Genomic DNA, 26,966 nt, shown 5'->3' with positions numbered 1-26,966 from the left:
GGGCTGTGGGGATACAATGTCCCCTGAGGCACAGTGAGTAAATGGGCTGAGAGAGGTCAGAAAACTAGTGAATTAAGTTCTTTAAGACAGAACTAGAGAAAAGTGTACTTTCCTAACAGTATCAAGTGTTTTAAATGTGATGCCTTTCATACCCCATATAGCCATCAGTGTGTTCATGGGGTTTGTTTTCTCCCTTTTGCTGATCTTCTTATTCTCCAGTCCTTGGTGAAGTCTCATCTTCTTTGTGCAGCTTTCTCCGATCATAGTGATCCCTTCTACCTTTGACAGGTAGAAAGCAGGGTATCATTCATTTGATAGTTCATTACCTTATAGTGTTAGTCATCTTTGCCTCAGTTGGATTATAAACTCAGTGAGGACATTAAATTAAGGTTTATATTTATTTTCAATTCAACACACCTTCTACACCAGAACTTAATTAAAAATAACAAAAAAGCATAAATACCAGCACACATGTAGTTCTTTATAACTTATAAAGGGCCTTCGTGTAGTCATAGTAGTTAACTAATAGCCAATTAATAATAGCTAACTAATAGTTAATTGAGTTCTTATTATATAATGGCAGACACCTTGCTAAGTACTTTTCACTCATTATCTCATTTAATCCTTATAGCAACTGTATGAGGTAATTATATTTAATCTCATTTGTAGGTAAACATATATCTGCTCAAGGCCACAGAGTTATTAAGTTTCCTGTTTCAGATCAGATCTCTTCTGATTCTAGAACTTCACCCAGGATATCAGTTAGAATGCTTTTGTCTACAAGTAACAGAAAATCTGATTAAAAGTGCCTTAAACAGTAAGGTCTAATTTTTTTGCATAACAAGAAGTCAGAAAGTTGATTTCAGGATTGGTCATTCAACAGCTTAACAGGGCTAGTACTCTGGTTGACTTCTTTGCAGTTCTCTTGGCTTTCTCCTCATAGTTGCAATATGGCTACCTGATAAGACAATATCTTAAGACAGAAAGAAAAGGACATTCCCTCCATGCACTTCTCTTTTTTAAAAATTTTATTGAAGTATAGTTGATTTACAATGTTGTGTTAATTTCTGCTGTACAGCAAAGTGATTCAGTTATACCTATATGTATATTATTTTTCATTTTCTTTCCCATTATGGTTTATCACAGGATATTGAATATAGTTCTCTGTGCTATACAATAGGACCTTGTTTATCCATCCTATATGTAATAGTTCGCATTTGCTAATCCCAAACTCCCAATACTTCCCTCCCCCACCCCCCTTCCCAACCACAAATCTGTTCTCTGTATCTGTGAGTCTGTTTCCGTTTCATAGATATGTTCATTTGTATGCACTTCATTTGATTAGGAAAACATTCCTGAGAAGCTCTGCAGCAGACTTCCCCTCTTGTCCCATTGACCAGAACTGGGTTACTTGACTACCTGCAAAGCAGTCTCTGTAAAATGGGCTTGGGATTGCCATGATGAGTTTAGACCAGTTGTGGTTGAGCCCTTGGGCTAGGCCTACCTTCATTGAGCACTTTGCTACTTACCTGATACCTGAGTAAAATCAGGGTTCTCTTGGCAAGGAAGCTGGGGGAAATGGTTGTTAGTTAAATAACTTGTAGTAATATCTGTCATATCAGCTCTCTGTCTTCATAATAACCAAGTTTTTAGATGAATTAACTTGAGTTCTGGAATAATTGAATGACTTATCTGAAGTCATAGAGGTAACAAAAGTAGATGGTTGAGAATTTGTAATTCTGAGTCAGGTTTTCTGATTCCAATTCTCAGTACTTTTTAAAAAAGAGGTTTGCTTGTTTCTCATTTTGCTTGTTTCAGATGCTTGAAGTTTCTGGGAAGTCGGCATCCAACCCTGGTGCTTCCCTTGGTGCCTGAGCTCCTGAGCACCCACCCGTTTTTTGACACAGCTGAACCAGACATGGATGATCCAGCTTGTATCCTCTGCTGATTTAGCAGGGAATTTTGGCATCTTTTTCTACAGTATAGCCTGGATGGTCTGAGGGTTTTGTTTTGTTTTGTTGTTATTTTTCTTTCTCATTTCTTTTAGTTAAAAGTATATCCTGAGGGAGCCTAATGGTTATTTTCCTCAGCTTTTATTCTTATATTCACAGTAGTTCAACTTTGCCATTTAATACTAATACTAAATTTTAACCATTTATTGAGCATCTACTACATTCCACATACTGTTTAAATGCTTCATACATTTTTATCACTGATCTGCAAACAACCCTGGAAGGAGGTATTATTCCCTGCTTACGGATGAGGAACTGAGGCTCAGAGAGGCTAAGTACCTCTCTAAGCAGCAAATCTGGGATTCAAAGCCAGACAGACATCTTTGGTTTTAAAGCCTGTGGACTTTTCCCTATGTCTTATTCTGTGCTTAATTTGATCTGCAGCCTGAAGGAGGGGATGGGCTGAGCTAGGCTGCATGATTACTCTAGCCCTGATACAAGTTCAAGGGGGTTGTGATAGCTTTGGGCAGCATGCCATGCCGTAGGGTTGTTTTCCAGTAATGGGAATACATTTACATCAGTACATCCATACTCTCCCGTGGTTCTTTTCACTCTATAGCACGTCCTTGGTGAGGTTTAGTGGGGTATTTATTGAGATACAGGGATCAGCCAAATAACTGGCTTTTGTGATGACCATTGTATTCTCTCTTAATTCTTTTTATTTTCACAGGGCATTTGGAGAATTCTTTAAAAGATCTGTGTAATTGATGTGCTAACCAATGCCTGACTCTGTGTTTACATCTAAAAAAGGCACGTCCTTGACCTTACCTCTAAAGGTGCAATACTATGACTATTTGAAATTCAGCTCATCACAGAGGCTTGTGGGCTAGGTGTTATTACAAATCACACAGGACATATTAAAGTGCCCTGAAATCTGAAGCCCCTTTCACGTTAAAAAAAAATACTAAACATTTTTGGAAGCCTAATGTTAAGATATTTTTCTGGGTAGTTGGAGAATTGTGTTATTTAAGAAATATGTTTGGCTGTGAATAACAGAGATTGCCCCAAATGTATCTTAAATGTTAATTACAGTTTTTTTTTTTTCCTCAATGTAAAAGAAGTCTGGAGGTAAGCAGTCTGGTATAGTAGTTCCACATTATTCTTGGTGATCTAGGCTCCTTCCATTTTTCTGTTCCTCCATTTTCAGTTGTCCAAAATTATTGCTAGAGCTCCAGTCATCAGGTCCAGGTTCTAGGCAGGAAGTCAGAGGATATTTGGAATAAAATCAATATTCTGTTAGTAAGGAAAAAGGGAACAATGGATACTGGGTAGGCAAATAGCACACTCTGCCATAGAGATACATACAGAAGATTGGAAGGTATGTTTATCTTGTGTTTTTAATTTCTGATTTTCCCTCTGTTACAAAATTAATATACATAGAAAGAAAACTTTTAAAAGTAGAAAGAGGAAATTTAATATGTAACACCCAGAGTCTTAATAGCCAATGTAATTGACTTAATATTTTGTTGTGTTTCCTCCTCCCTTTTAATTTAATTTAATTTTTTTTGCGGTACGTGGGCCTCTCACTGTTGTGGCGTCTCCTGTTGCGGAGCACAGGCTCCGGACGCGCAGGCTCAGTGGCCATCGCTCACGGGCCCAGGCGCTTTGCGGCATGTGGGATCTTCCTGGACGGAGGCACAAACCTGCATCCCCTGCATTGGCAGGCGGACTCTCAACCACTGCGCCACCAGGGAAGCCCTCCTCCTCCCTTTTTAAAAGCTTGGGTTTGGGATTTTGCTGTCATTTTATTTTTTAACATTTTATTTCATCAACAAACATTTGATGATAGATAGCTGCTGTCATATATTGTCTATACATTTTAGAGTCTGCTTTTTTCACTTATAACAAAATGCTTATGATGCAATGTTAAAAATCTTTTATAAGGATAATTTTTAATTATTGCGTAATACTCCATCAAGTAGATGAAACACAAGTTATTTAATCATTCTCCTGGTTTTGGACATTTAGGTTGTTACTGATTATTTGCTACTGTAAATGATACTCTGCCATTTGATTTTGAGATGTGGAATTACTCAACATTCATAAGACTCATATCTAGTACCAAATTATTATTCCAAGGGATTGTGCCAGTATATACTTTAGTAGGCATTGTACCAGAAGTTCCTATTTGTTAGTATTCTTGACAGCAGACATTATTTTAAAAAACCTTTCTTTGGTAATTGGAGGGGTAATTGGGGTAATTTGGAGTGAGGTAATGTATCTCTTTGAATTTGCATTTCTTTGTTAGAAAATTGTAGTCATTTAACAGGAATTTGGGGGGTTAGAAGTAGAGGCACCAAATTCTGGCCAAGCTCAACCTTTTATACCTCCAAGTTTACTTAACCCACTTATTTATCAGACATTGCAGTTTTGGTTCTTATTTTCAATGCTGCTAAAAGCTGTCCAACAATGCCTGCATTGTTCTCAGATCATACCTTCAGACACTATGCCTACCTCCGAGACAGTCTTTCTCATCTTGTTCCTGCCTTGAGGGTATGTTGAAAACATCTTTCGTTCTTGTTTTTGGTTTTTTGATTTTTAGTCCGTGTGGTGGTTAAGTGGCAGAAAGCAGACTGTGTATTCTCTGAAAACACATTCATTAATTACCTCTCTCTCTTGGGCTTTCTTCTATTGTTTTGTACTTTTCTCTGAATCTTTTTTTGTTTTTTAATAAATTTATTTATTTTTGGCTGCTTTGGGTCTTTGTTGCTCTGCGTGGGCTTTCTCTAGTTGCAGAGAGCGGGGCTACTCTTCGTTGTGGTGTGTGGGCTTCTTATTGTGGTGGCTTCTTTTGTTGCAGAGCACAGGCTCTAGGCACATGGGCTTCAGTAGTTGTGGCACACGGGCTCAGTAGCTGTGGCTCACAGGCTCTAGAGCACAGGCTCAGTAGTCGTGGCTCACGGGCTCTAGAGTGCAGGCTCAGTAGTCATGGTGCGCAGGCTTAATTCCTTTGCGGCATGTGGGATCCTCCTGGACCAGGGCTCGAACCTGTCTCCCCTGCATCGGCAGGCGGATTCTTAACCACTGTGCCACCAGGGAAGTCCCTGCTCTGAATCTTTTAAGAAGATTCATTTTTTAAATGTCCCTGGGTCTAGGGGCAGGACAGGAATAAAGACACAGACGTAGAGAATGGACTTGAGGACGTGGGGAGGGGGAGGGGTAAGCTGGGACGAAGTGAGACAGTGTCATGGACATATATACACTACCATGTAAAATAAATAGCTAGTGGGAAGCAACCACATAGCACAGGGAGATCAGTTCGGTGCTTTGTGACCACCTAGAGGGGTGGGATAGGGAGGGTGGGAGGGAAATGCAAGAGGGAGGAGATTTGGGGATGGATATATGTATACGTATAGCTGATTCACTTTGTTATAAAGCAGAAACTAGCATACCATTGTAAAGCAATTATACTCCAATAAAGATGTTAAAAAAAATGTCCCTGGGTTATTGATTATGTTATATTAGGCAAGAAGAAGAAATCTGGAACAACGTATTTTAAATCAAGGATAAGATTGTGTTATATTTTAATAATTACATAAAGCTATGATTCTCAGCAAGTTTTTTTTTTTGGTTGCGGGTCTTAGTTGCAGCAGACAGGCTTCCTAGTTGCGGCATGTGTGTGGGATCTAGTTCCCTGACCAGGGATCGAACCCGGGGCCCCTGCATTGGGAGCGCAGAGTGTTATCCACTGCGCCAGCAGGGAACTCCCAAGTTTATTTTATTTATTTATTTATTTTTTTTAGAAAAAAATTTTAATGAACTATAATGATAATAATAGCAAACACTTACTGAATGCTGTGTGCAGGCACTTTTCTAAGCTCTTTATTTGTATTTACTCACCCCTGCTTAAGTAACTCTAAATGACTTTATTTAGAATAATATATGTACATGGTTAGAAAATTTAAACTATATAGAAGATACAAAGTTAAAAGTAAAATCCTTTTTGCTCTCCCTTCCTCATCCCTTTCTTGAAAGGTAGCCACTTTTAACAGTAAGAACAAGGATTATAATTATCATCATAAAAAACATTTTTACAACATGCTATGTAAACTTATTTGGGAATAAATCATCACTCTTCTATGAAGTGAATGATCAAATAAAGGTTAAAAATAAATGTGACTACAGATTAATTTTTAGTCCTATTTCTGTGGTTAGCCCATTTATTTCAGTTAGCAATAGAAAATAATGTTATACCATTCTCTTTTCTTTTTCTCCTTGCAGCTGTGGCTGTATTCGGTAGACCATGTTCGTTTTCTCTCTCTCTTTCCCTTTCTCCCACTTAAGCTGAGGAAGGAGAAGAAGGTTGTTTACAGAATTATCTAGCTTTTTTTTTTTTTTTTTACCATTTCTTTGTTTGGTTCACATTTTTTTCCTGGTTTCTTCGTGTTACTAAAAACTGAGCCACAGGAGTTGGTTTTTTTTTTTTTTTTAAGCCAGAGAATTTGATGGTGCTGTAACCCCACTGTGTTTGCTTAGTTACCAGGTAGAAAACTAGTGTCATCAGCTCTTTCTCCCAATATCATGCCTCATGAGGATCCTTCCCATCAGTTCCTGCAGCAGAGCCTTGAAAGGGTATACAGTCTTCAACACCTGGACCCTCAAGGAACTCAGGAGCTGCTAGAGTTCACCATCAGGTGAGGTGATTGACCATCCCTTTCCTTTGACACAGTTAACGTTGTTATGCTTGGCTTGATCCTTTTGATTTCTAATGTTGGTTATAGGCTAGTTTTTCTGACTGTGTTGACAGGATTTTCTGATGTTTTTATTTGGATTAGATTGTGGTTTAAGCATATTACAAAGAAAAGCTTTGTGTTCATGACAAGATTGATGATTAGTACAAAACTAGAAAGAGTTACAAAGAACCTGTTTTCAATTTTTCTTACCTTATATTAGTTAGGGTAACAGAAAATGCAACTAACAGTGGCTTAAACAGGATAAAAGGTTAATTGTTTCTCATAGGCGGACAGAGCTGAGATGGCTGATGACCTAGACTCATTCTTTCTTATTTCTCCATCTTTTGCATCAAGTGGCCTTTGGCTGAAGATCCAAACTTTAACCATCCCCTTTGTAATCCAGCCTCTAGGAAAAAGGAAAGAGCAGAAGGGCATCATTTCTACAACCACTCCCTTTTAAAGACACTTCCCCAATTTGCATGTTCTAATTTTACTTGTGTCCCATTGACTAGAACTTAAGTCACATGGCTATATCTAGCTGTAAGGAGCTAGGAAAGGTAGTCTTTGTTCTGGGTGAGCAGTGCTTAGTTAGCACTTAGTGACTCTGTTACTAAGGAAGAAGGGAAGGATATCGAGAACAATCAGCAGAGTCTGCCAGGCCCTATTAGTTTGTCCTGAATGATTTGAAAAGAAATGAAACCCATTTGCCTTTATTTTTTTTAATTTTTAAAATGAATTTATTTATTTATTTTTGGCTGCGTTGGGTCTTAGTTGCTGCACGCGGGCTTTCTCTGGTTGTGGCGAGCGGGGGCTACTCTTCGTTGCAGAGCACGGGCTCTAGGCGTGCGGGCTTCAGTAGTTGTGGCACATGGACTTTGTTGCTCTGCAGCATGTGGGATCTTTCTGGACCAGGGCTCGAACCCGTGTCCCCTGCCTCGGCAGGAGGATTCTTGACCACTGCGCCACCAGGGAAGCCCCCCATTTGCCTTTAGCAAAGACAATATCTGTCCGCTTTTGTAAATAAGGTTTGATTGAAGCATAGCCACATTCATTCGTTTAGGTACTGTCTATGGCTGCTTTCATTGCTGCAGTGGTAGATTGAGTAGTTACCACAGAGACTATATGGACTACAAAGCCTAAAATGTTTACTATGTGACCCTTTACAGAAAAAGTTTGCTGACCCTGAAGTGATGCCTGGATCACATTTTCTTTCTCATCTGCTCCCTCACCAATGTGATTAAATTTAGAAGCTGCTACTGAAGTTTTTGGCCCTGAGCCCAGGAAAAAAAGCTCTACTTCCCCACTCAGCCACACCTAAATAAACATTTAAGTTTTGTCCTTGACAGTTTTCTATCCAGTTGGCACTGAGAAGGTACAAAATGCACAAAAGCAAACCAATTTGGTCATCACCTGCAGTGCTGGCTGTTAGTAGGTACTCAGTAGACACCCAGGTTTGAGTCACTCTTATGATCTGGATTTTATGAGATGATAGTCCTGTTGGGCTTTGGGCTGGTCAGACCGCAGTTCTAGTGCTGTGGTCAGTCCCGGGCACTATGTTTCTAGGTAAGTGCATTCTGAGAAAGGTGGCCAGGATGGTGAAAGATCCGAAAAGGAAAGCCAATGGTGCAGCAGTTACTGATGACCTACTGTGTTTTACAAATATTATTGCAGTTAGATGTTGTTAACCATTTTACAATGAAGAAATAGAAATTTGGGGAAATGAAGCAATTTGCTAGGAAGTAGCAGAACTGGGATTTAAATCTAGCTTTGTTTGACTCTAAAATTGTTGCTCTCTGATATGCAGCAGTGAAGGGGATTCTTTTATCAGTGGAGGTACGTCAGATGATCCCTGGGGTTCTTCAGAATTTACATTTTTCCGTAGTTGCTGAAAAGTGAAATGTTAGTCAAAATTTCATACAGAAGTTTCTCTGATTAGGACTCTGGCCGTTTACTTGTTAGTACTAGTATCAAACAAACTTCACCGTCAAACACATTGTCCTTTGTTGTAATCTAAGCAGCCGTGTCACCCAAATAAGATTTCACCGCACTGCTGTAGTTCAGTGAGGACCCTGGGGGGATGATTTTTTTGGTTTGTTTTTAGAACTTGACATAACTACTTTGTCTTCACCACTGTATTTTGGGTGCCTTATTTAGGAGCTTAGTAAATATTTGTTGAAAACTCTGGTTATGATGGCTTAACCAGGAATGAAGACTTTTAATATTTTTATAGATGGCATTTTCTTCTGGTCATACCTCACCTTCAGTTGCATGGATTTAATCTTTTATAAGGCTCCACTATCCTTGATCATAGTAAGAGCTGCTGTCTATTAAGTGCCCACTCTTCTGTTTTATGTACATTATTTCATTGAATTTGAAAACAATTCCATGAGAATTATCCAATTTTTACAATGAGTGAGGGAGCTGGAGTTCATTAATTTGTTATATGGTTTTTTAGCGCCAAGCATTGTGCTAGGCAGAAGGGACACAATAGTAAACAAGACATAGTCTCTGCTGCAAGGGATCTTACAGCCTGGTTGGGGAAATAGCTAGGTAAACAGGCAATGCAGTATTGTGCTTTCCACACAATACATTAAGTACAGGGTTTTCTAGAAGACAGAAGGGGGCACCTAACCCTTCCTTTCATGGTTTAAGCAATGACCAGAAGAATGACTAGAAGTTAGTCAAGTGAAGAAGGGAGAAGACTGTCAAAGACAAGGAACAGCAAAGCCCTGGACTAGAACATAGGTTTTTCCAGCCCTTCCATCTTGTCACACTGCTCTGTTTCTGCATAAACAGTCTGTATGACATGAAGGATCTGGTATAGTGAGATTTAAAATCCAAAGACTTGTTTCAAATCAAAGAGGAAATCAGAAAAATACCTGGAGAAAAAATGAAAACAAAAGTACAAAAATCCAAAACCTATGGGATGCAGCAAAAGCAGTTCTTAGAGGGAAGTTTATAGCGATACAAACTTACCTCAGGAATCAAGAAAAATCTCAAAACAACCTAACTTTACACCTAAAGCAACCATAGAAAGAAGAACAAACAAAACCCAGAGTTAGTAGAAGGAAAGAAATCATAAAGATCAGAGCAGAAATAAATGAAAAAGAGACTAAAAGAACAATAGAAAAGATTGATAAAACTAAAAGCTGATTCTTTAAAAAAAAATAAACAAAATTGATAACCCTTTAGCGAGACTCATCAGGAAAAAACGGGAGAGGGCCCAAACCAATAAAATCAGAAATGAAAAGGAGAAGTTAACAACCAACACCACAGAAATACAAAAGATCATGAGAGACTACTACAAACCACTGTACACCAACAAAATAGACAACCTAGAAGAAATGGACAAATTCTTAGAAAGGTACAATCTCCCAAGACTGAACCAGGAAGAAATAGAAAATATGAACAGACCAATTACCAGTACTGAAGTTGAATCACTAATTTAAATATTCCCAACAAATGAAAGTCCAGGACCAGATGGCTTCACAGGTGAATTCCATCAAACATTTGGAGAAGAGTTAGCACCTGTCCTTCTGAAACTATTCCAAAACATTTTAGAGGAAGGAACACTTCCAAACTCATTCTGTGAGGCCACCATCACCCTGATACCCAAACTAGAAAAGGTATCACAAAAAAATAAAATTACAGGCCAATATCACTGATGAAAATAGATGCAAAAATCCTCAACAAAATACTAGCAAACTAAACCTAACAATACATTAAAAGGATCATCCTTCACGATCAAGTGGGATTGATTCCAGGGATGCAAGGATTTTTCAATATCTGCAAATCAATCAATGTGATACACCACAATAACAAATTGAAGAATAAAAACCATATAATCATCTCAATAGATAACAGAGAGCTTTTGATAGAATGGAACATCCACTTCTGATAAAAACACTACAGAAAGCAGGCATAGAGGGAATATACCTCAATATCATAAAGACCGTATATGACAAACCTGTAGCCAACATCATACTCAGTGGTGAAAAGCTGAAAGCATTCCCTCTAAGATCAGGAAAAAGAGGATGCCCACTCTCACCACGGATCTTCCCGGACTGGGGCACGAACCCGTGTCCCCTGCATTGGCAGGCAGACTCTCAACCACTGCACCACCAGGGAAGCCCCACTCTCACCACTTTTATTCAACATAGTTTGACATACGGATGGCTAACAGGCACATGAAAAGGTACTCAACATTACTAATTATTAGAGACTGCAAATCAAAACTACAGTGAGATACTATCACCTCACACTGGTCAGAATGGCCATCATCAAAAAGTCTACAAATACTAAATGATGGAGAGTGTATAGAGAAAAGGAACCCTCCTACAGTTTGTGGGAACGTAAATTGGTACAGCCACTGTGGAGAACAGTATAACCTCTAGTGTAATGTAAACATGAATTTTATATGCTTGGAAACCAAAAAACTTGCATGCCTAGCTAGCTTTATTGTGATATTTGCTTTATTTGTGGTGGTCTGGAACTGAACCCACAATTTTCTGAAGTATGCCTGTAATTGCAGTTCACATTGTAAGGATTAAATGAGCTCAAATAAGGAAACACCTAGCACATCTAGTACAGTGCACATAGGAGGTGCTTTTTTGTACCTTTTTCATTAAAGAGTCCATAGTCTCCTGATGGATGTCTAAACTGAGGCTTCCTGAGGATCGTGGGCATAAAGAAATACAGAGAATAGGTGTCGCTGTTGCTGCTCATGTTGAGTCCACAACAGCAGCCAGACATGGGGCTGGAGGATGAGCAAAGGATGCTAATTGGATCCAGAGATCCCAAGGAGAAGGAAGAGGAGGAGGAGGAATTAGTGGATCCCCTAACAGCAGCGAGAGAGCAATGCGGGCAGCTGGAGAAATGTGTAAAGGCTTGGGAGCGGCTAGAGCTCTGTGATGAGCATGTATCCTCCAGGTCACTGACAGAGGAGGATTGCGCAGAGGAGGTCTTTGACTTCTTGCATGCAAGGGACCACTGCGTGGCCCACAAACTCTTTAAAGCTTGGAATAAGTGTGCCGATTCATTCACCCCAGCCTTCATCACCTGAGCGTCGGGATATTTCCTTATGGTTTTGAACATGCCATTTGTTTCTTATTTGTATAACTAAGTTCATGTGAACCTCAAGGATTTGGGCTTAGGCAGGTAGCTTCCGTGTAATTATCAGTGATTCCATCTTAATAAAGTCCAGTGGTCAGCAAAAAAAAAAAAAAAAAAAAAGAGATACAGAGAGGAAACACTGGGACACAGAGCTTTTTGAGCAGGGCTGCCAAGTTTCTATTTTTGTTTGTATAATAGTTCAGATTTCCCATGGCTAGTTGGGTTGCATCTTGTTTTGTGCAATTCAGAACAAATGCTACAGGGCAAGGGTGGTAGAATGACTTAACACATGGGGGCAGTCAGCTAACGTATAGTCAGCTGGTCAGTGTTCTCTATAATGTAGCAGAAGGCAGAATCTTTCTGGAGATGAAATGGTTCAGACGTAGAATGATTCAGGGCCATCTTTTGCAAGAGAGACATCAGAGATGCGAAAGGGAGAGACCAGCTGGCCGCCAAAATAGGATTTTACAGTTATGGTTAGCTAGTGCAGGGTCTTGCCTTGTATTGTGCTTGATTCCCACACATGAGCAGGCTCTCCGGGATTAGCTCAAATCACCAAAACTCAAAAGAGTCGGTATATAAGCCACAGACCCCAATTTCTTCAGTCACTTTGGAAATAATTCATTTTTGCCCCTTTCTAGGGCATCTCCTTTCTTGTATCAAGGTTCTCAGGAGACAGCATTAGCTATCAGAAAGTTGCCTGAAATAAGAGGGAGGGACTTAGTCCAATGGACAATTTTGTACAGGCTGCTATGAAACCTGATATAGTATCCCAGCCCTGAAACAGTTAACTTCCCTCATGAGCCAGATCTTTAGGTTTCCCACAGTTATCACTTCTATGTGAAATTTTGATACGACATTAAAAAACAAAGCAGCTTTCTATGAATTTTTTCTGAGATTGTTAGCTTGCTTGCTCGCACTCTCTCTCATTCTCCCTCTCTCTCCTCCCCAAAAAAGAAGAAAGAAAAGAAAAACATTACTTTTTGTAGATGTGTAGCATATTTCCAAAAGAATTTAAAAGAAACTGGTATGGTAGTTGCCTCTGGAAAAGGTTACTGGTTAGCAGCACACAGGTATAGGAAAGTGGACTAATTTAATTATCTATCCTTTAGTATCTTTTGAATTCTATTCCTTATTGGTGTAATTCTATAACTAGGTATGTATAACCTATCAAAAAAATTAAATGTTTCAAATCAGTAGTCCCAGCCCTGAACACAACTATTTTATGTGTGTGTACCACTTTCTGTACTCTTGTCCACAGGCAGATGTATTTAATATGGTTGCAATCACTTTGTCTATACCTATGTCCAGTTAGCATGCTTTAATTGTGAGTATCAGAAAACCTTATCTCAAATTAACTTATAATGGGTATTTATTTCTTCATATGAACAGAAATCAGAGGCATTTCTTAGTATGGTATGGTTAAGTAGTTCATTTATATCATTAAGGACCCAGTTTCTCTCTCTCTTTGGATTTTTCTTGTCCTCAACATTTGCTTTATCCCAAGGCTTTTTTTCTTTTAGAGTTACAGTATGACTGCCAGTGGTAATCAGGACTATAAAACATTCTTGTTCAGTCTAGTGAGAGATAGAGACAGAGAGAGAGAAAGAGAAAATGAGTGATTCATAGACCACCATCAGACCTGCTTCAAGCATTGAATATAAGTCCTTCCATTAGGACTCATAAGGCCAGCCTAGGTGACCTAACCAGGAAGATGATGTGTGCTAATTAGCTTAGTCCAGTCGGACTCTACCTGGATCTAGGTTTGGGGCACCTTCTCTTGAACAAAATCAGGTTCACTTAGTAAGGAAAAAGTGGAAAATTACTAACTAGGTAGGCAGCCAATGGAGCCCACTATGATACCTTAAAATTTTTTTTTCTGATGATATAAAACATACTTACCGATTGTATAAAACACTTGGAAAATAAAGCATAGTTAGGAGAAGGCACTAAAAAACACCCTAATACCTCTATCTAGAAAACAGGTTGCTCTGTTTTTTCATATTTCATATATGTGTGTATATATATATATGTATATGTATATATATATATATGGTTTTTACGTAGTTGAGATCATATACCTTATTACCATATTATATTTTAATGGTTGTAGAATATTCCATTGACTGTATGTACAGTAATTTATTTAATAATTCCTCTACCGTTGGATATTTAAGTAGTTACTGGGTTTTACTATAACATAACAATGAATATTGCGGGGCATAAAGTATTTCATTTCTGTTGCATGTTTCCCTTAGAATTACTTCGTAGCATAAAGCTACTGATCAAAACTTTTGACTATATGTGTGACTTTTATAACGTAGTACAGTTCTGTTTTCCAGAAGAATTACAGCAGCTTAAACTGCTATCAAAGTGTAAGTGAAACAGTTTCATTATAACCACTTCAGCATTGAGTGCTGTCATTTAAAATTTTTTTACCAATTTACTAGGTATAAAGTGGTAAAAAGCTTTTGACATGATCTTTAATTGGTGTTATTCTTATTCTGTGTTTGGCTTGGGTTTTTATTTACTACAGGGATCTGCAAAGACTTGGAGAACTTCAGTCTGAATTGGCAGGAGTAGCTGACTTCTCTGCTACCTATCTTAGGTGTCAGCTTCTTCTCATCAAGGTTGGTTTGAATCCATTTTGTTCATGAGTGTGTTGCTAAGAATGCAGTTTAATGGACCCAGCAGTGTTTGAGGCTATAAGTAGAAAAATAACTGGTTTTATGCAACTGCTTAGCAATGGGGAAATTATGTACTCTGTAGTATAATTATATTTGCCTCTAATTAAAGAATTGTTAACTCATATAGGAATTTGAATTTTTTAATTTGAGAGAATTCCTTTATCATATAATTAGAGCAGGTTGGATAACCATTTGCATTAGAATACCAAGGATTTTAATTGTTTTTTAACAATTTGATTAGCAAAGATCTTATATAAACATTTGTATTTTATATATTTATATATTTCTAAATGCTAATTTCATTTGGTCAAAGCCAAATTAGTCAAAGGTTGATTTCATTGCTCTTAAGAGCTAATGACTTGCTGTCATTTCATACTAGGTAGTTAGAGTACATATATATACATACACAAAATTGGTACCCAAAAGCTGTTTTAGTTCTCTGAGTTGAAAACCAGTTAAACTAGCTCAATAGCTGTCAGCTTCTGCAGCAGAGTTCTGCTATAAATTTAGGCTTAGAATTTAGAAGAGCCCTTCTAACTTGATAAGACTTAACTTGGCTTTAGTTCTAAATGTGGTTAGTCTTCAAAGTTATTAAAGATATTTGACCAAAGTCAGAATAAATGGAGGCGTCAGAAATTATTTGCCACTGTAAGATATGTGAGCTTAGGGTTTTGTAGGTGTGTGTATGCATGTGAAGATGAGTGTGTACACTGAAATAGTTTGGGATTTAAACAGTCCTTATTTGGCTAGATAGATTCTTTCAAATATATATGCCTGTGTAACCACCATCACGGTTAAGATATAGAAGATTTCCATTACCCCCCAAAGTTCTTTCATGTCCCTTTGCATAGTTATTTGGCTTTTCCAAGCTTCTGTGAAACAAGGCTAATAATAACTCTACCCAGGTAAGGATTGGTAGCAAGCAGTGCATGTGACAACCCTTGGTCTAGTGTCTGGTACACAGTGAGTGCCATGTCAGTGTTGGTCTTCTTCCTTCTTCCTTGGCTTGTTGTCTTCTAGATAGCAATACAAGAAGGCCTTTGAAAAGAATCCACTTTTCTTTAGTAGGAAAAGAGAAGAGATTACTCCTAAAAAGAACACAGAACTATGTTTTTTATTCAGCGTCGTGTAGGAGAAGCGTAGGTAAGGGACCCAGACTTAGAACCCAAGGCAGGCAAGTGTTTGATAGTAGGGGAGGAGCTAAATAAATCGTGGCACGTCCACTCAACAGTATATTCTGTAGCAGTAATGATCTTTATGAAGAATTATATAAGAACATGACCAAATGTGACATAATATTATGTACCCAAAGAAGCACACAAAATTATTTCTGCTTTCTGACTACAACTATATAAAAAAACATGCATATAGGAAGTGATTGGAAGCAAATATTTAAAAACAATAACTCTTAATGGTAATATGATTTAGGTTATTAAACAATTTCTATATCTATAATCTAGACCTGCCACTGTCAAATACAGTAGTCATTAGGTATGTGTGACCATTGAGCACTTTAAATGTTCATGTTGAGGACTTCCCTGGTGGTGCAGTGGTTAAGAATCCGCCTGCCAATGCAGGGGACACGGGTTCGATCCCTGGTCTGGGAAGATCCCATGTGCCGCGGAGCAACTAAGCCCGTGCACCACAAGTGCTGAGCCTGCGCTCTAGAGCCCACGAGCCACAACTACTGAGCCCAAATGGCACAACTACTGAATCCCACCCACCTAGAGCCCGTGCTTCGCAACAAGAGAAGCCACCGCAGTGAGAAGCCCATGCACTGCAAGGAAGAGTAGCCCCGCTTGCCGCAACTAGAGAAAGCCCGCGCCCATCAACGAAGACCCAATGCAGCCACAGATAAATAAATAAAAAATAAATAAATTTATAAAAATAAGTAAATAAATGTTCATATTGAGATGTACTGTAAGTGTAAAATACACACTGGATTTCTTAGACTTAGTATAAAAAAATGTAAACTATCTCATTAATAATTTAAAAAATATTGATTGCATAGTGAAATAATACCTTATTTATACTGGGTTAAATAAACTATATTAAAATTAATTTCACCTGTTTCTTTTTACTTTTAAAGATGTGGCTACTATAAAGTGTAAAATTACATACACGGCTTGTGTTATATTTCTGTTGTATAGTGTTAGTCTAGGTTTTCTGTAATGTCATTATGTCTGTAATTAAGAAGGGCTGTGAAAATAAGAGACTATAGCAGAGGTTTAGATGAGATGGCCGTATGGATGGATAGGCGAGGAGGGAGATGGAAGGTAAAATCCATGGCTCTAAGTGATAGTTTTGAATGTGCAGAGATTGAGAGAGGGAGGAATCTAGGAAAGCTTCTTGATTTCTTGTTCGAGTATGTTGGTAAGGTGATGGGGCTGTTCAAAGGATAGAGAGCATGGAGCAAAGAAAAAGGAACTAAGTCAGGGAAGAGAAGGGTCTAGGCAGTCTGGTTAGTCCAGTGACTCTGGGATCAAGGAGGTCCCAGAGCCTCAGAAGCCTGGCTTGCCTGGACATTCTTGGTGAGGCCTTCATGGCTCCTGCACTCTGCTTGCAAGCTCTGGTCTGGAACATAGGGTCTTTGGGCCAAGAATTGAATGGGGAGGAGTTCATTTGGCCCAAATCATTGGTCTCCTCTCTGTCCATAATAGGTAGGGCTTATTGGCCTAAAAGAATAAGAATGAGAGGAAGTCTTGATCACGGTAAATTTTCAAAGCAAAACAGACACTTAAGTCTCAAATTATATGGCAGTCTTTTTGACCTCTGTGTTCTGTCCTCTCCTGATTTGTTAGGCCTTGCAGGAAAAGCTGTGGAATGTGGCTGCCCCTTTGTATTTGAAGCAGAGTGATTTGGCCTCAGCAGCAGCAAAACAGGTAAGCTTATTGAGACCTTCTCCTCAGGTGGATCTCTGTCCAGATCTCTGTCCAGAAATTGCATTGTCTAAGTTAGAGTCAGAGGCCTTCAGAAGGCTCTGCTGTGGCCTCCCCATTTTTAGCCTGTGTCAGAAGTTAGTGATACGAGAAGCAGCATAATTAGGGGACACAGCACTGGCTTTAGAGTCAGGGGACTTGGGTTCTGTTCCCATGTCTGCCTCTAATTTGTTGGGTGGTGTTGAGCAGGTTACTTAACCTCCCTGATTTCTAAGATTTCTTTTGTGTTCTCAAATATTATTAGTTTGTATTTCAGATATACTAAAATCCAATAAATACTATCATGAATCTTTCATCTGAAAATGTAGCTGAATTCATTTTGAGGTGGTTATATTTTTAGCCTGTACCATCTCTCTTTCTCTCTCTTTTCTTTAACCATCTCTTGAATATTTAAAGGTCTTTTTTTTCCTTCTCAGTTCATTAAGTAGCATTTAATTTTACTTGCCTTAAGTTTATTTCTTTCTAGTTTTGAGCAATTTCCCTTCATTCTTGGGTATTGGAATTTGGTGAACTCTTCTGGGTCATGTCTTCCCAATAGTAAGTCTGTATATGACTAATTACAACCCTGTAGGAAGATAATGATGGTGACTATGATTGTTACATTACAGTTCACTAAATGATTTCAGGTCTATTTTAATTAGCCCTCATAATAATCCCATTAGGTTGGAATAAGTATTAAGTCCATTTTACAGATGAAACAATGCTCAGCAAGGTTATATTCGTAGAGCTGTAGGTAGTTAAGTCAGGAACTTGAGCTCAGGTACTCTGATACCCAGAGTCTGTTTTCTTTCCACTACTCTGCTTCATCTCTCATCTAATCTAGACTCCCTTTCAGACCTGCCATGTGGCTTATTGTAGGGGAGTAGAACTTAATGACAACAGAACACCAATAGGCCATGTTGGGAGGGATGGGACAGGGAGCAGTAGTCTGGAAGAAAGAGAAAGGAATTACCATTGCTATGTGACAGTTACTGTGCTAAGCACCTTCCATACCCCATTTAATCCTTTAAATTTTATGATATTCGTGCTGTTTCTTCTGCATTTACAGATAGGGAAACTGAGGCACCATGTAATTAGGAAACTTATCTTACTGTCAGTTGTAGAAGACAGCTGACAGGGCTCTGACTCCAAAGCCTTCAATGGGAGGCAAGCATCATTGCCTGCCATCATTGCTTGCCTCCCATTGAAGAAAGGGAAGGGAAAGAGAAGCATCATTCGGGGGGGAGTCGCTGACTTGGATAGAACAGAGCGAGAGCTTAAGATGCAGTGGGCTTGAGCTGAGGTCACTGACATTGTTTTCTGCACTGATTCCCTCCCTAAAATCCCTCTGAGAGACCAGGCCCATAGAACAGTCTGGATGGCTAACAGGTGGTCAATGGTTCCTAATACTAAGTTCTTGAGGACTTTTCCTGAGGATTACGTTTCCATACGTATTCATTTGCCACCACATCACAGTGAATTTGCTTTAGTTACAAGCAGTGCTTTACAGTTTTATCAGTGTTTAAACTTTCATATCTTTATATCATCAACTAAGATGATATTACCAGATGGAAGTTTGTTTTTTAATTGACAAAATAATTTATTCTCTCAACATGTATATTAATTTCTCTCAAATCACACTAGTTTCTCTCAACATAGGCACTTAAAAATCTCAGTTCAGAATTAAAACATAGGCATTAAAAAAAAGCACTCTGTTCAGATCTGGTTTCACTTAGAATCCTGTGCTGCTCTTTGCTCTTAAGTAAGACTATAATGATATTTTTGCTGCTTATTACTTACCTGTTCCTTATAGATCATGGAAGAAACCTACAAAATGGAGTTCATGTATAGTGGCGTGGAGAACAAGCAGGTGGTGATTATCCATCACATGAGGCTGCAGGCCAAAGCCTTGCAACTTATAGTAACAGCACGGACTGCTCGAGGGTAAGATGTGTGGTTGGTGAAAAAGGGTGGCTGAGTCCTTTTAAAGACACAACTGCATTCAGAGATCTCACCAAGGTTAATGATGCGTGAAATAATATTTAGGAAAGACTACCTAAGGGATATACAAGCTCTTCATTTTTTCAGATATTCCAAGTTACATTCTTGGATCAGATCAGATCCCTGGAAAAACCCTTTGGTGGCTCTCCATTGCCTACAACACAACATAGGGCTTCATCTGGCAACAAGGCATTCTGTATAGTCCTTGATAGATTTCTTTAAAAATATAGTGCCAGAACCACTTTTTTTCCTCTTCTGATGGGACTAGTGCTCTAAGGCAGTAAAGACAAATTATGAGAATGTATGGTGCTGTGAGACTACTTTGTTCAAATCCTGACTCTCTACTTACTTGTTGTTTGATTACAGACAGGTTTTTTTTAGCCTCTCTGTGCCTTGTTTTCCTGTTTGTAAAATGAGCACCATGACAGCATCTATCTCATGGGGTTTCTGTGAAAAATGAATGGGATAATACATGTAAAAGCACTTAGCATGGTACTTAGTACATAGTAAGAGCTCATTATAATTGTAGCTGTTAGACTTTCTGATAATGAGAATTGCTATATTTCATTGATTCTAAAATGCACATTTAAAAATTTTACTTCTCTGAAATCAGATATTTTGATGGTGTGCCGTAGTTTGAAAGTGTTTTTGTTTCTTGGTGTTTCATAAAATAAAGGTGCATCTTAAGAATAATGGCACCACGGATTTAATGTAATATAGTACTTAGGAAACTCGTTATCAGACAGGAGACACATTTGATGCTCAGTCCACCAGTTGTATCAGCCTAAAAATAGTGTAGAGAAATAAATATGAGTGTTTAAGCACTGAAAAATACATTAAAAGGAACATTGTATTATTTTATTTCTTTGCTTATCTTGATAGTGACCTGATAAACTCAGGTAGTGATTTAATCTTAGAGATAGCCATACATTCATTTAACAAATGTTTAATTCCTGCTATGTGCCAGTCACAGCTGAGAAAAGATAGGTGCTTGTGCTGGCATCTACACTTTTTTTTTTTTTTTTTTTGCGGTGCGCGGGCCTCTCACTGTTGTGGCCTCTCCCGTTGCGGAGCACAGGCTCCAGACGCACAGGCTCAGCGGCCATGGCTCACAGGCCCAGCTGCTCCGCGGCATGTGGGATCTTCCCGGACCGGGGCACGAACCCGTGTCCCCTGCATCGGCAGGCGGACTCTCAACCACTGTGCCACCAGGGAAGCCCTACGCATTTTTATTTAAAGAAAATAAATATCTTTTTCAGTTTATGTATGATTACTGTAAAAGTTTAAATATTGCAGATTAAGTGAACATTCTGTTCTCTGGTAATCTACCCCTTGTAAAACAAATGACTAAAAGTGTAGATTATAAATGCATGTATTAGCGTAAATCGAATCATAATATACTTGGCTGTTCTGCCATATTTTCATTTCATCCAACAATATAATATTTCGTATTTCCATGTCATTGTATAAAGATTCCAATATATTTGATGTTTACTCATGCTATATTATTTTATATTTTCCATTTGTATGCATACCTGCTTCTTTTTCTTTTCCTTGATTTTTGCTGGAAATTTTTTGTTGTTTTGATTCTTTCTTCTCGCAGGGGTCTGAAAGTTCTGTACCCTAATTTTAACCTATTCAAGTGAGAGGCAGTAGAACATAATGATTAAGAGGCCTGGGGTGCCTCATTGATTTGATTCAGATCTTGACTCCACCATTTGCAAACTTAGTGACCTTGGACAAGTTACTTAAGAACTTCTGTCTCAGTTTATTTCCCATAAGTTAAACTGGGATAATAATAGTACTTGCCTCTCTGTCATAGGGTTATTGTAAGGATTATTGAATTATTATATGTAAAGCCCTTAAAATACTGCCTGACACATTAAGAGTAAACACTTGACAAATGTTAGCTCATTTTAGTTGTATAAATAGTATTTTTACTCATATATATATAAATTTTTTTTTATTTTTGGCTGTGTTGGGTCCTGTTGCTGTGTACGGGCTTTCTTTTTGCAGCGAGCAGGGGCTACTCTTCGTTGCGGTGCACGGGCTTCTCATTGCAGTGGCTTCTCTTTGTTGCAGAGCACGGGCTCTAGAGCACAGGCTCAGTAGTTGTGGCGCACGGGTGTAGTTGCTCCACGACATGTGGGACCTTCCCGGACCAGGGCTCGAACCTGTGTCCCCTACACTGGCTGGCGGATTCTTAACCACTGTGCCACCAGGGAATCCCTACCCTTATATTTTTAATAAACAGATTGACCTTATATTTTTCAGCATTAAAAAATAGAATTTATGATCATCTCTGTCAAGACCATATCTAATCAAAATGAAAGTTTTAGTGTATTTTTATTTGATTGTTTCATGCTGTTAAATAATTTAGAATTTAGTTTCAGATTGTTCTTTTTTTTTTTTTTTTTTTGGTGGTACGCGGGCCTCTCACTGCTGCGGCCCCTCCCGCCGCGGAGCACAGGCCCCGGACGCGCAGGCCCAGCGGCCATGGCTCATGGGCCCAGCCGCTCCACGGCATGCGGGATCCTCCCGGACTGGGGCGCAAACCTGTGTCCCCTGCATCGGCAGGCGGACTCTCAACCACTGCGCCACCAGGGAAGCCCTCAGATTGTTCTTTTTTTAAATTGAAGTATAGTTGGTATACAATATTAGTTTCAGGTGTACACCATAGTGATTCAGTATTTTTACAGATTATACTCCATTAAAAGTTATTATAAGATAATGGCTATAATTCCCTGTGCTGTACAATATATTGGATTATGGTTTTTAACGTATCTCTTATTTTAAGATTTCTTTCTTAAAATAGCATTACTCTTTATAAGTACATTATCAAAATAATTTAGCTCCAGCTTACCCACCACTGTTCTTTTTGTATCACAATTGTCTTTTAAAATTCCTTGTTCTAATTCACCATTTATATGACTGGAACACATTCGCTAGTATTGTTTTTCAGAGTAAGTATATAAGTAGTATACTCATTGAGACTTCGCATATCTAAAACTGCCTTTCTTTTGCTCTCATACATAATTGGAATTCTTTCAGAACTCTGTTAATATTGCTATGTTACCTTTTAGTATTTAATGTTACAGTTAGGATGTCTGATGTCTGTCTGGTTCTCTTTCCTTTGTAGTTAGCTTATTTTTCATGGCTCAAAGCTGTAAACTTTTCTTTTTCTTTTTAGAATTCAGAAATTTCATCAGGATATGTCTAGTTATGTGTTTCCTTTCATTATTCTTACTGACTTTTAATGGGACTTCGAAGTCTCAGCTCTGTTTTATCTCAGGGATTTTTCCCCTCTATTATTTCTTTAATTACTACTTCTTCCATCCACTCCAGTCTGCCATACTAGATATTGTATCTTCTGGATCTATTTTCCCTATATCTTATCTTTTCTCTCACAATTTCAGTTTCTTTTTCTACTTTATATTCTGAGTAAATTCCTCAACGTACTCTTTTAATTTACCATTTCAGTTTTCATCATTTTTCATTCTAGTGTTCTTCAATTGTTGAGTTGATTTCATTATTATTATTTCCAAGTGTGCTTTCTTCTGTGTACCTTTTTTGTAGCAGTTTTTCTCACTTTATCAATGCGATATCCTTTCAAATCTCCTCTTAAATCTTAATCAGGTTGTTTCTTAGAATTTTAAAAAAAAGCTTTCTGTGCTTTCTTCCCTTGACATTACCTCACTGAGTTCTGCTTGGTCTCCTTTACAGCTCCTTATCATCCTTATAACATCTAATAATTTTTCATTGTCTTTGAATACTTACAAGTGAAAGTTTAGACTAGTTTAAATTGGTAACTGATATAGGCTTCCCCAACAGTTATAGGTCAATGTTTGGTTTCCCCTAGTGGGCCTCACTCTTACATTGAAAGCGGGGGTTCTTAGTGCTAGAGGCCTACTTCATGTACGTACCATGTAGGTGAGGCTACCTACTCTGCTTGGGGGTTGGGGAAGAGTTCCCAAATCTTTTTGTATTTTACTGTTTGGAAATTCTCCAAGTTGGTTGTACGTGAGCAAGCCAAAAAAGGTACTACTTGGCCAAATTGCTTTCATTTCAGTCTGCTTAGCTGGAGTTCTCCCTTCCAGCGCTCTCATCCTAGGTGGTCTTTGGTTGGTTAACCTCACCAGCAAATTTCAGTTCCACTTCTAGTAGTTTGTCAGAGTTAAGAAAGTTTCAAGTGCTACCTGCTTTTTAGGAAAATAATTCAAATTAATGTTGGTTGTAGAGTACATTTCCATCTGCCATTTATCATTTATCCATTCAACAAATATTTATTGCATAGCTGCTTGTGTCAGGAAATACATGATGAATGATACAAAGTCCCTACTCTCATGGAGCTTACGGTTTAGTAGAAAAACTTGACTCGGTTATTAAGAACCTTGATACCATTCTCTTACATGTTTTTTTATTTTTTTTATTTTATTTTTTTTTTCTCTTACATGTTTTTATATAAGGAAAGAGTATTTGTTTTTTCTTCACTGGAACTTTACTCCTTCAATTAATAATATATTAATGCAAATGAGTGGAACATTCCCTGCAGAAATTATAATAAATAAAATGCACAAAGATCAAAGGAAAAATCTGTTGTGTGATTAGTAAGTTATATTGGCCTGGCATGTTGCCTGGCTTATCTAGGTATACATTTAAGTTTTTACAGAAATGAAATACTCTAAGTACTACTTGACCAAAGAAGCCAGGATAGAGAAGAAAGCATATAGTCTGTGTCTGTGTGCAAAGTAGTAACAAAACTTTTTCCCCTTCTGCATGAAAATTTGACCTTTGGTTTCCAGATCTATTCCCTGGTAAGCTGATGGCATCAACTCTATTACTAGGTGACACTGCTATGGTAAAAATGATCTCTGAGAAAATTACATGTACACTAGAAGGAACTATCAGTGAACTATAATTACCTAATGCAGACACCATAGCTTTGGGCTTCATTGAATGCAGTGATTCTTGTAACTGAGCATATCCCTGTGGGGACCCTGGAAGGTATGCCTTTGGATTACTTCAAGAGATATTAGGACCTATGGAGCATGAGGCTTCTAAGTGAAGATAGTCTCCACATTCACCTGATGTAGATCTCATCTCCTTGAACCTGAGCTGTCAGTGGCAAGGTCAGAGCTCCCAGACAGCTATGTAGATGGTTGAATGGGCTGCTGCCAAGGGCTCCTGCAGAGGAGGAATATGACATTGCACTGCCTGTAAGCTGTGCTTCTGTCCTATATCCTTACTGAATCTGGTGCCAAGTGTGGCCTGTGATAGTCTTTGATTTTGAATGTACATTGAGCCTAATGGGCACTGCAGTGTTTTAATTAGGTCTTGGGATCCTGGCAAATATTTCCCCCTAGGTCCATTAGGAGTCCTCTGTTTCTCTTACGGATAATTTTTATAGTATAATATGCTCATCGTCTTTTCTTGTGGGCTCAGGTTTCTGGAACTTTGGTCTTTACTCCTCAGTTCTCAGATTTCACAAGCAAATTACATGGGTTTTTGTTTGTTTTGTTGTTTTTTCTTTTCTACAGAGTTGACCCCTTATTTGGGATGTGTGAAAAATTTTTACAGGAAGTGGACTTTTTTCAGAGGTAAGTATTTCATCACCTTCTAGCTTATTAAATCTTGGTGATGTAAAGATCGTACTTACAGGGAAACAAGAGCAATCACAAGCCAGAATCTTTGGTTTAGCCCATGTAGCCAAGCTATTATGATACATGCAGTGTGCCCTAATTTGTATACAGGTGGCTCTCAGTATCCATGGGTTCTGCATTCATGGATATGGAGGGTTCGACTGTATTATTCCATTTTATATAAAGGACTTGAGCATCCGTGGATTTTGGTATTTGCAAGGGGTCCTGGAACCAATCCACCACAGATACTGAGAGATAACTGTATTTTCTTTACTGGTATATAAACTTCTTAGGTTAGCTAAACATACAACATAATAATAAAAACATTAGGAATGTTTTTGATTCAGCACTCAGCTGGGCCAGAAAAAGACAAATATTATGTGAGAAAACTCAAACTCTCGTTGAAAAATCACAACTTGTCTATTTTTCTTCACCATGGTTCTTAAACTTGCATATTTCTGTCTAATCTACAAAAATTGTTCCATCATTCTATAGGTAGCTTTTATTTTGTAGCATAGATACGTTTTCTCAGGATTCATTATGAAGTAAATCAGCTAAAACATATGCAGTCAATGAGTGGAAGGCTTGGTGAAACAGTGGGGGTCGAGGTAGTGACCTTGACTGTGACCTGTGGTATGCTGGCGATACAATACTGGGAAGAAGGCATTTATAGGATTTTAAAATCTAATATTTATTAAGTCTAATATTTCAGTTTTTCACTCCTTGCTTCTACCCCCATGAACTTTACCAAACCTGGCTCTACAGGTTTGTATGACTCTACACTTTTCAGGCTTTTTTCATGTGGGTGATGATGGCTTCCTATAGGGCTGAGTTGCAATACTACTCTTCACCAATAGGAGCTGCTCTCTAGTAAATGATACAATCTAGCTTGACTCTTTAGATCCTGACTTCAAATCTCTACGAAGTCCATGCCTTACTTTTGGTTTTAGATTTTTTTTTTTAATTGAAGTATAGTTGGTTTACAATGTTGTATATGTTTCTGGTGTACAGCAAACTGATTTAGTTCGACATGGTTTTAGATTCTTTAAGGTGGAGAGTCTTGTTTTTGCACAGTTGGGTTGGAGAGATTTTTGGAAAGATGACAGCTCTGATTTGCCACAGATGAGGATCTGTTGTTAAGGGCTGCACATTCTTTCTTAATTCAGCCTCTGAGTCCCTATACTGATATCACCCCTCAGTGAAATATTTTTTGACTATCTCCTTCTACAAAGCAGAGTACTGTGGAATCATTCAGAGCTGGGAGTAAGTTACTTAACTTTTTTTAAGCCTCAGTACAACATTATCCTCTCTGAATCTCAATGTTCCTATCAGTGATGCTCCATTAAGACAGGCTTTTTCTTCTCTTTTGCTCAGTATAATATCCCCAGTGTCTAGAATAGTACTTGGTAAGACCTAAAGACATATTTGTTATATTAATTAATGAATCTGTAATATGACAATAATAATTCTAACAATGCACAGGACTACTGGGAGGATTAAATAAGATAGTGTAAAACACTTAAGAGCATGCCTGGCATATATAGGTATTTAATAAGCAAGGCTATTATGATGGTCATGTCACTACAGCATAATTACATAGGTGCATGGCTTTCCTCGGTAACCATGAACTCCTCCAGTTCATCACTTTTCCTACCTCAGGGCTTGGCAGAAGTTTGGGGCTCAGCCTGTGGTGAATGAATGCATAGTTGCTTCTGTTTGTTCCTTCAGGTGTTTCATCGCTGATTTGCCCCACCTGCAGGACAGCTTTGTGGACAAACTTCTTGACCTCATGCCCCGACTTATGACATCCAAACCTGCAGAAGTGGTCAAAATTCTACATACCATGCTGCGGCAGAGTACCTTCCTACACCTCCCCCTTCCAGAGCAGGTCAGTGTCTGTGTCATATCCCTTCAGGCGAAATCC

The 26,966-nt window shown here is 38.4% G+C and overlaps 1 protein-coding gene and 1 pseudogene across 1 annotated transcript in view; both read left to right on the top strand.

Annotated features, from left to right (window-relative positions):
* INTS4 (integrator complex subunit 4) overlaps positions 1-26,966 on the top strand; it is a 113,217-nt gene that overhangs the window by 76,240 nt on the left and 10,011 nt on the right. Inside the window, exons 13-20 of the mRNA XM_067750469.1 lie at positions 1,819-1,934; positions 4,372-4,505; positions 6,489-6,646; positions 14,334-14,427; positions 17,286-17,366; positions 19,216-19,346; positions 24,941-25,000; positions 26,771-26,930. Of these exons, the coding sequence (XP_067606570.1) occupies positions 1,819-1,934; positions 4,372-4,505; positions 6,489-6,646; positions 14,334-14,427; positions 17,286-17,366; positions 19,216-19,346; positions 24,941-25,000; positions 26,771-26,930 (934 nt within the window). The remainder of the gene's footprint in view (positions 1-1,818; positions 1,935-4,371; positions 4,506-6,488; positions 6,647-14,333; positions 14,428-17,285; positions 17,367-19,215; positions 19,347-24,940; positions 25,001-26,770; positions 26,931-26,966) is intronic.
* On the top strand, positions 11,366-11,908 carry LOC137231331 (cytochrome b-c1 complex subunit 6, mitochondrial pseudogene; annotated as a pseudogene).

The sequence above is a fragment of the Pseudorca crassidens genome, chromosome 9 (genome assembly GCF_039906515.1).
Source record: "Pseudorca crassidens isolate mPseCra1 chromosome 9, mPseCra1.hap1, whole genome shotgun sequence".
NCBI classification, from domain to species: domain Eukaryota; kingdom Metazoa; phylum Chordata; class Mammalia; order Artiodactyla; family Delphinidae; genus Pseudorca; species Pseudorca crassidens.
The sequence above is the reverse complement of the archived record's forward strand: the minus strand, read 5'-3'. Positions and strand labels throughout refer to the sequence as shown.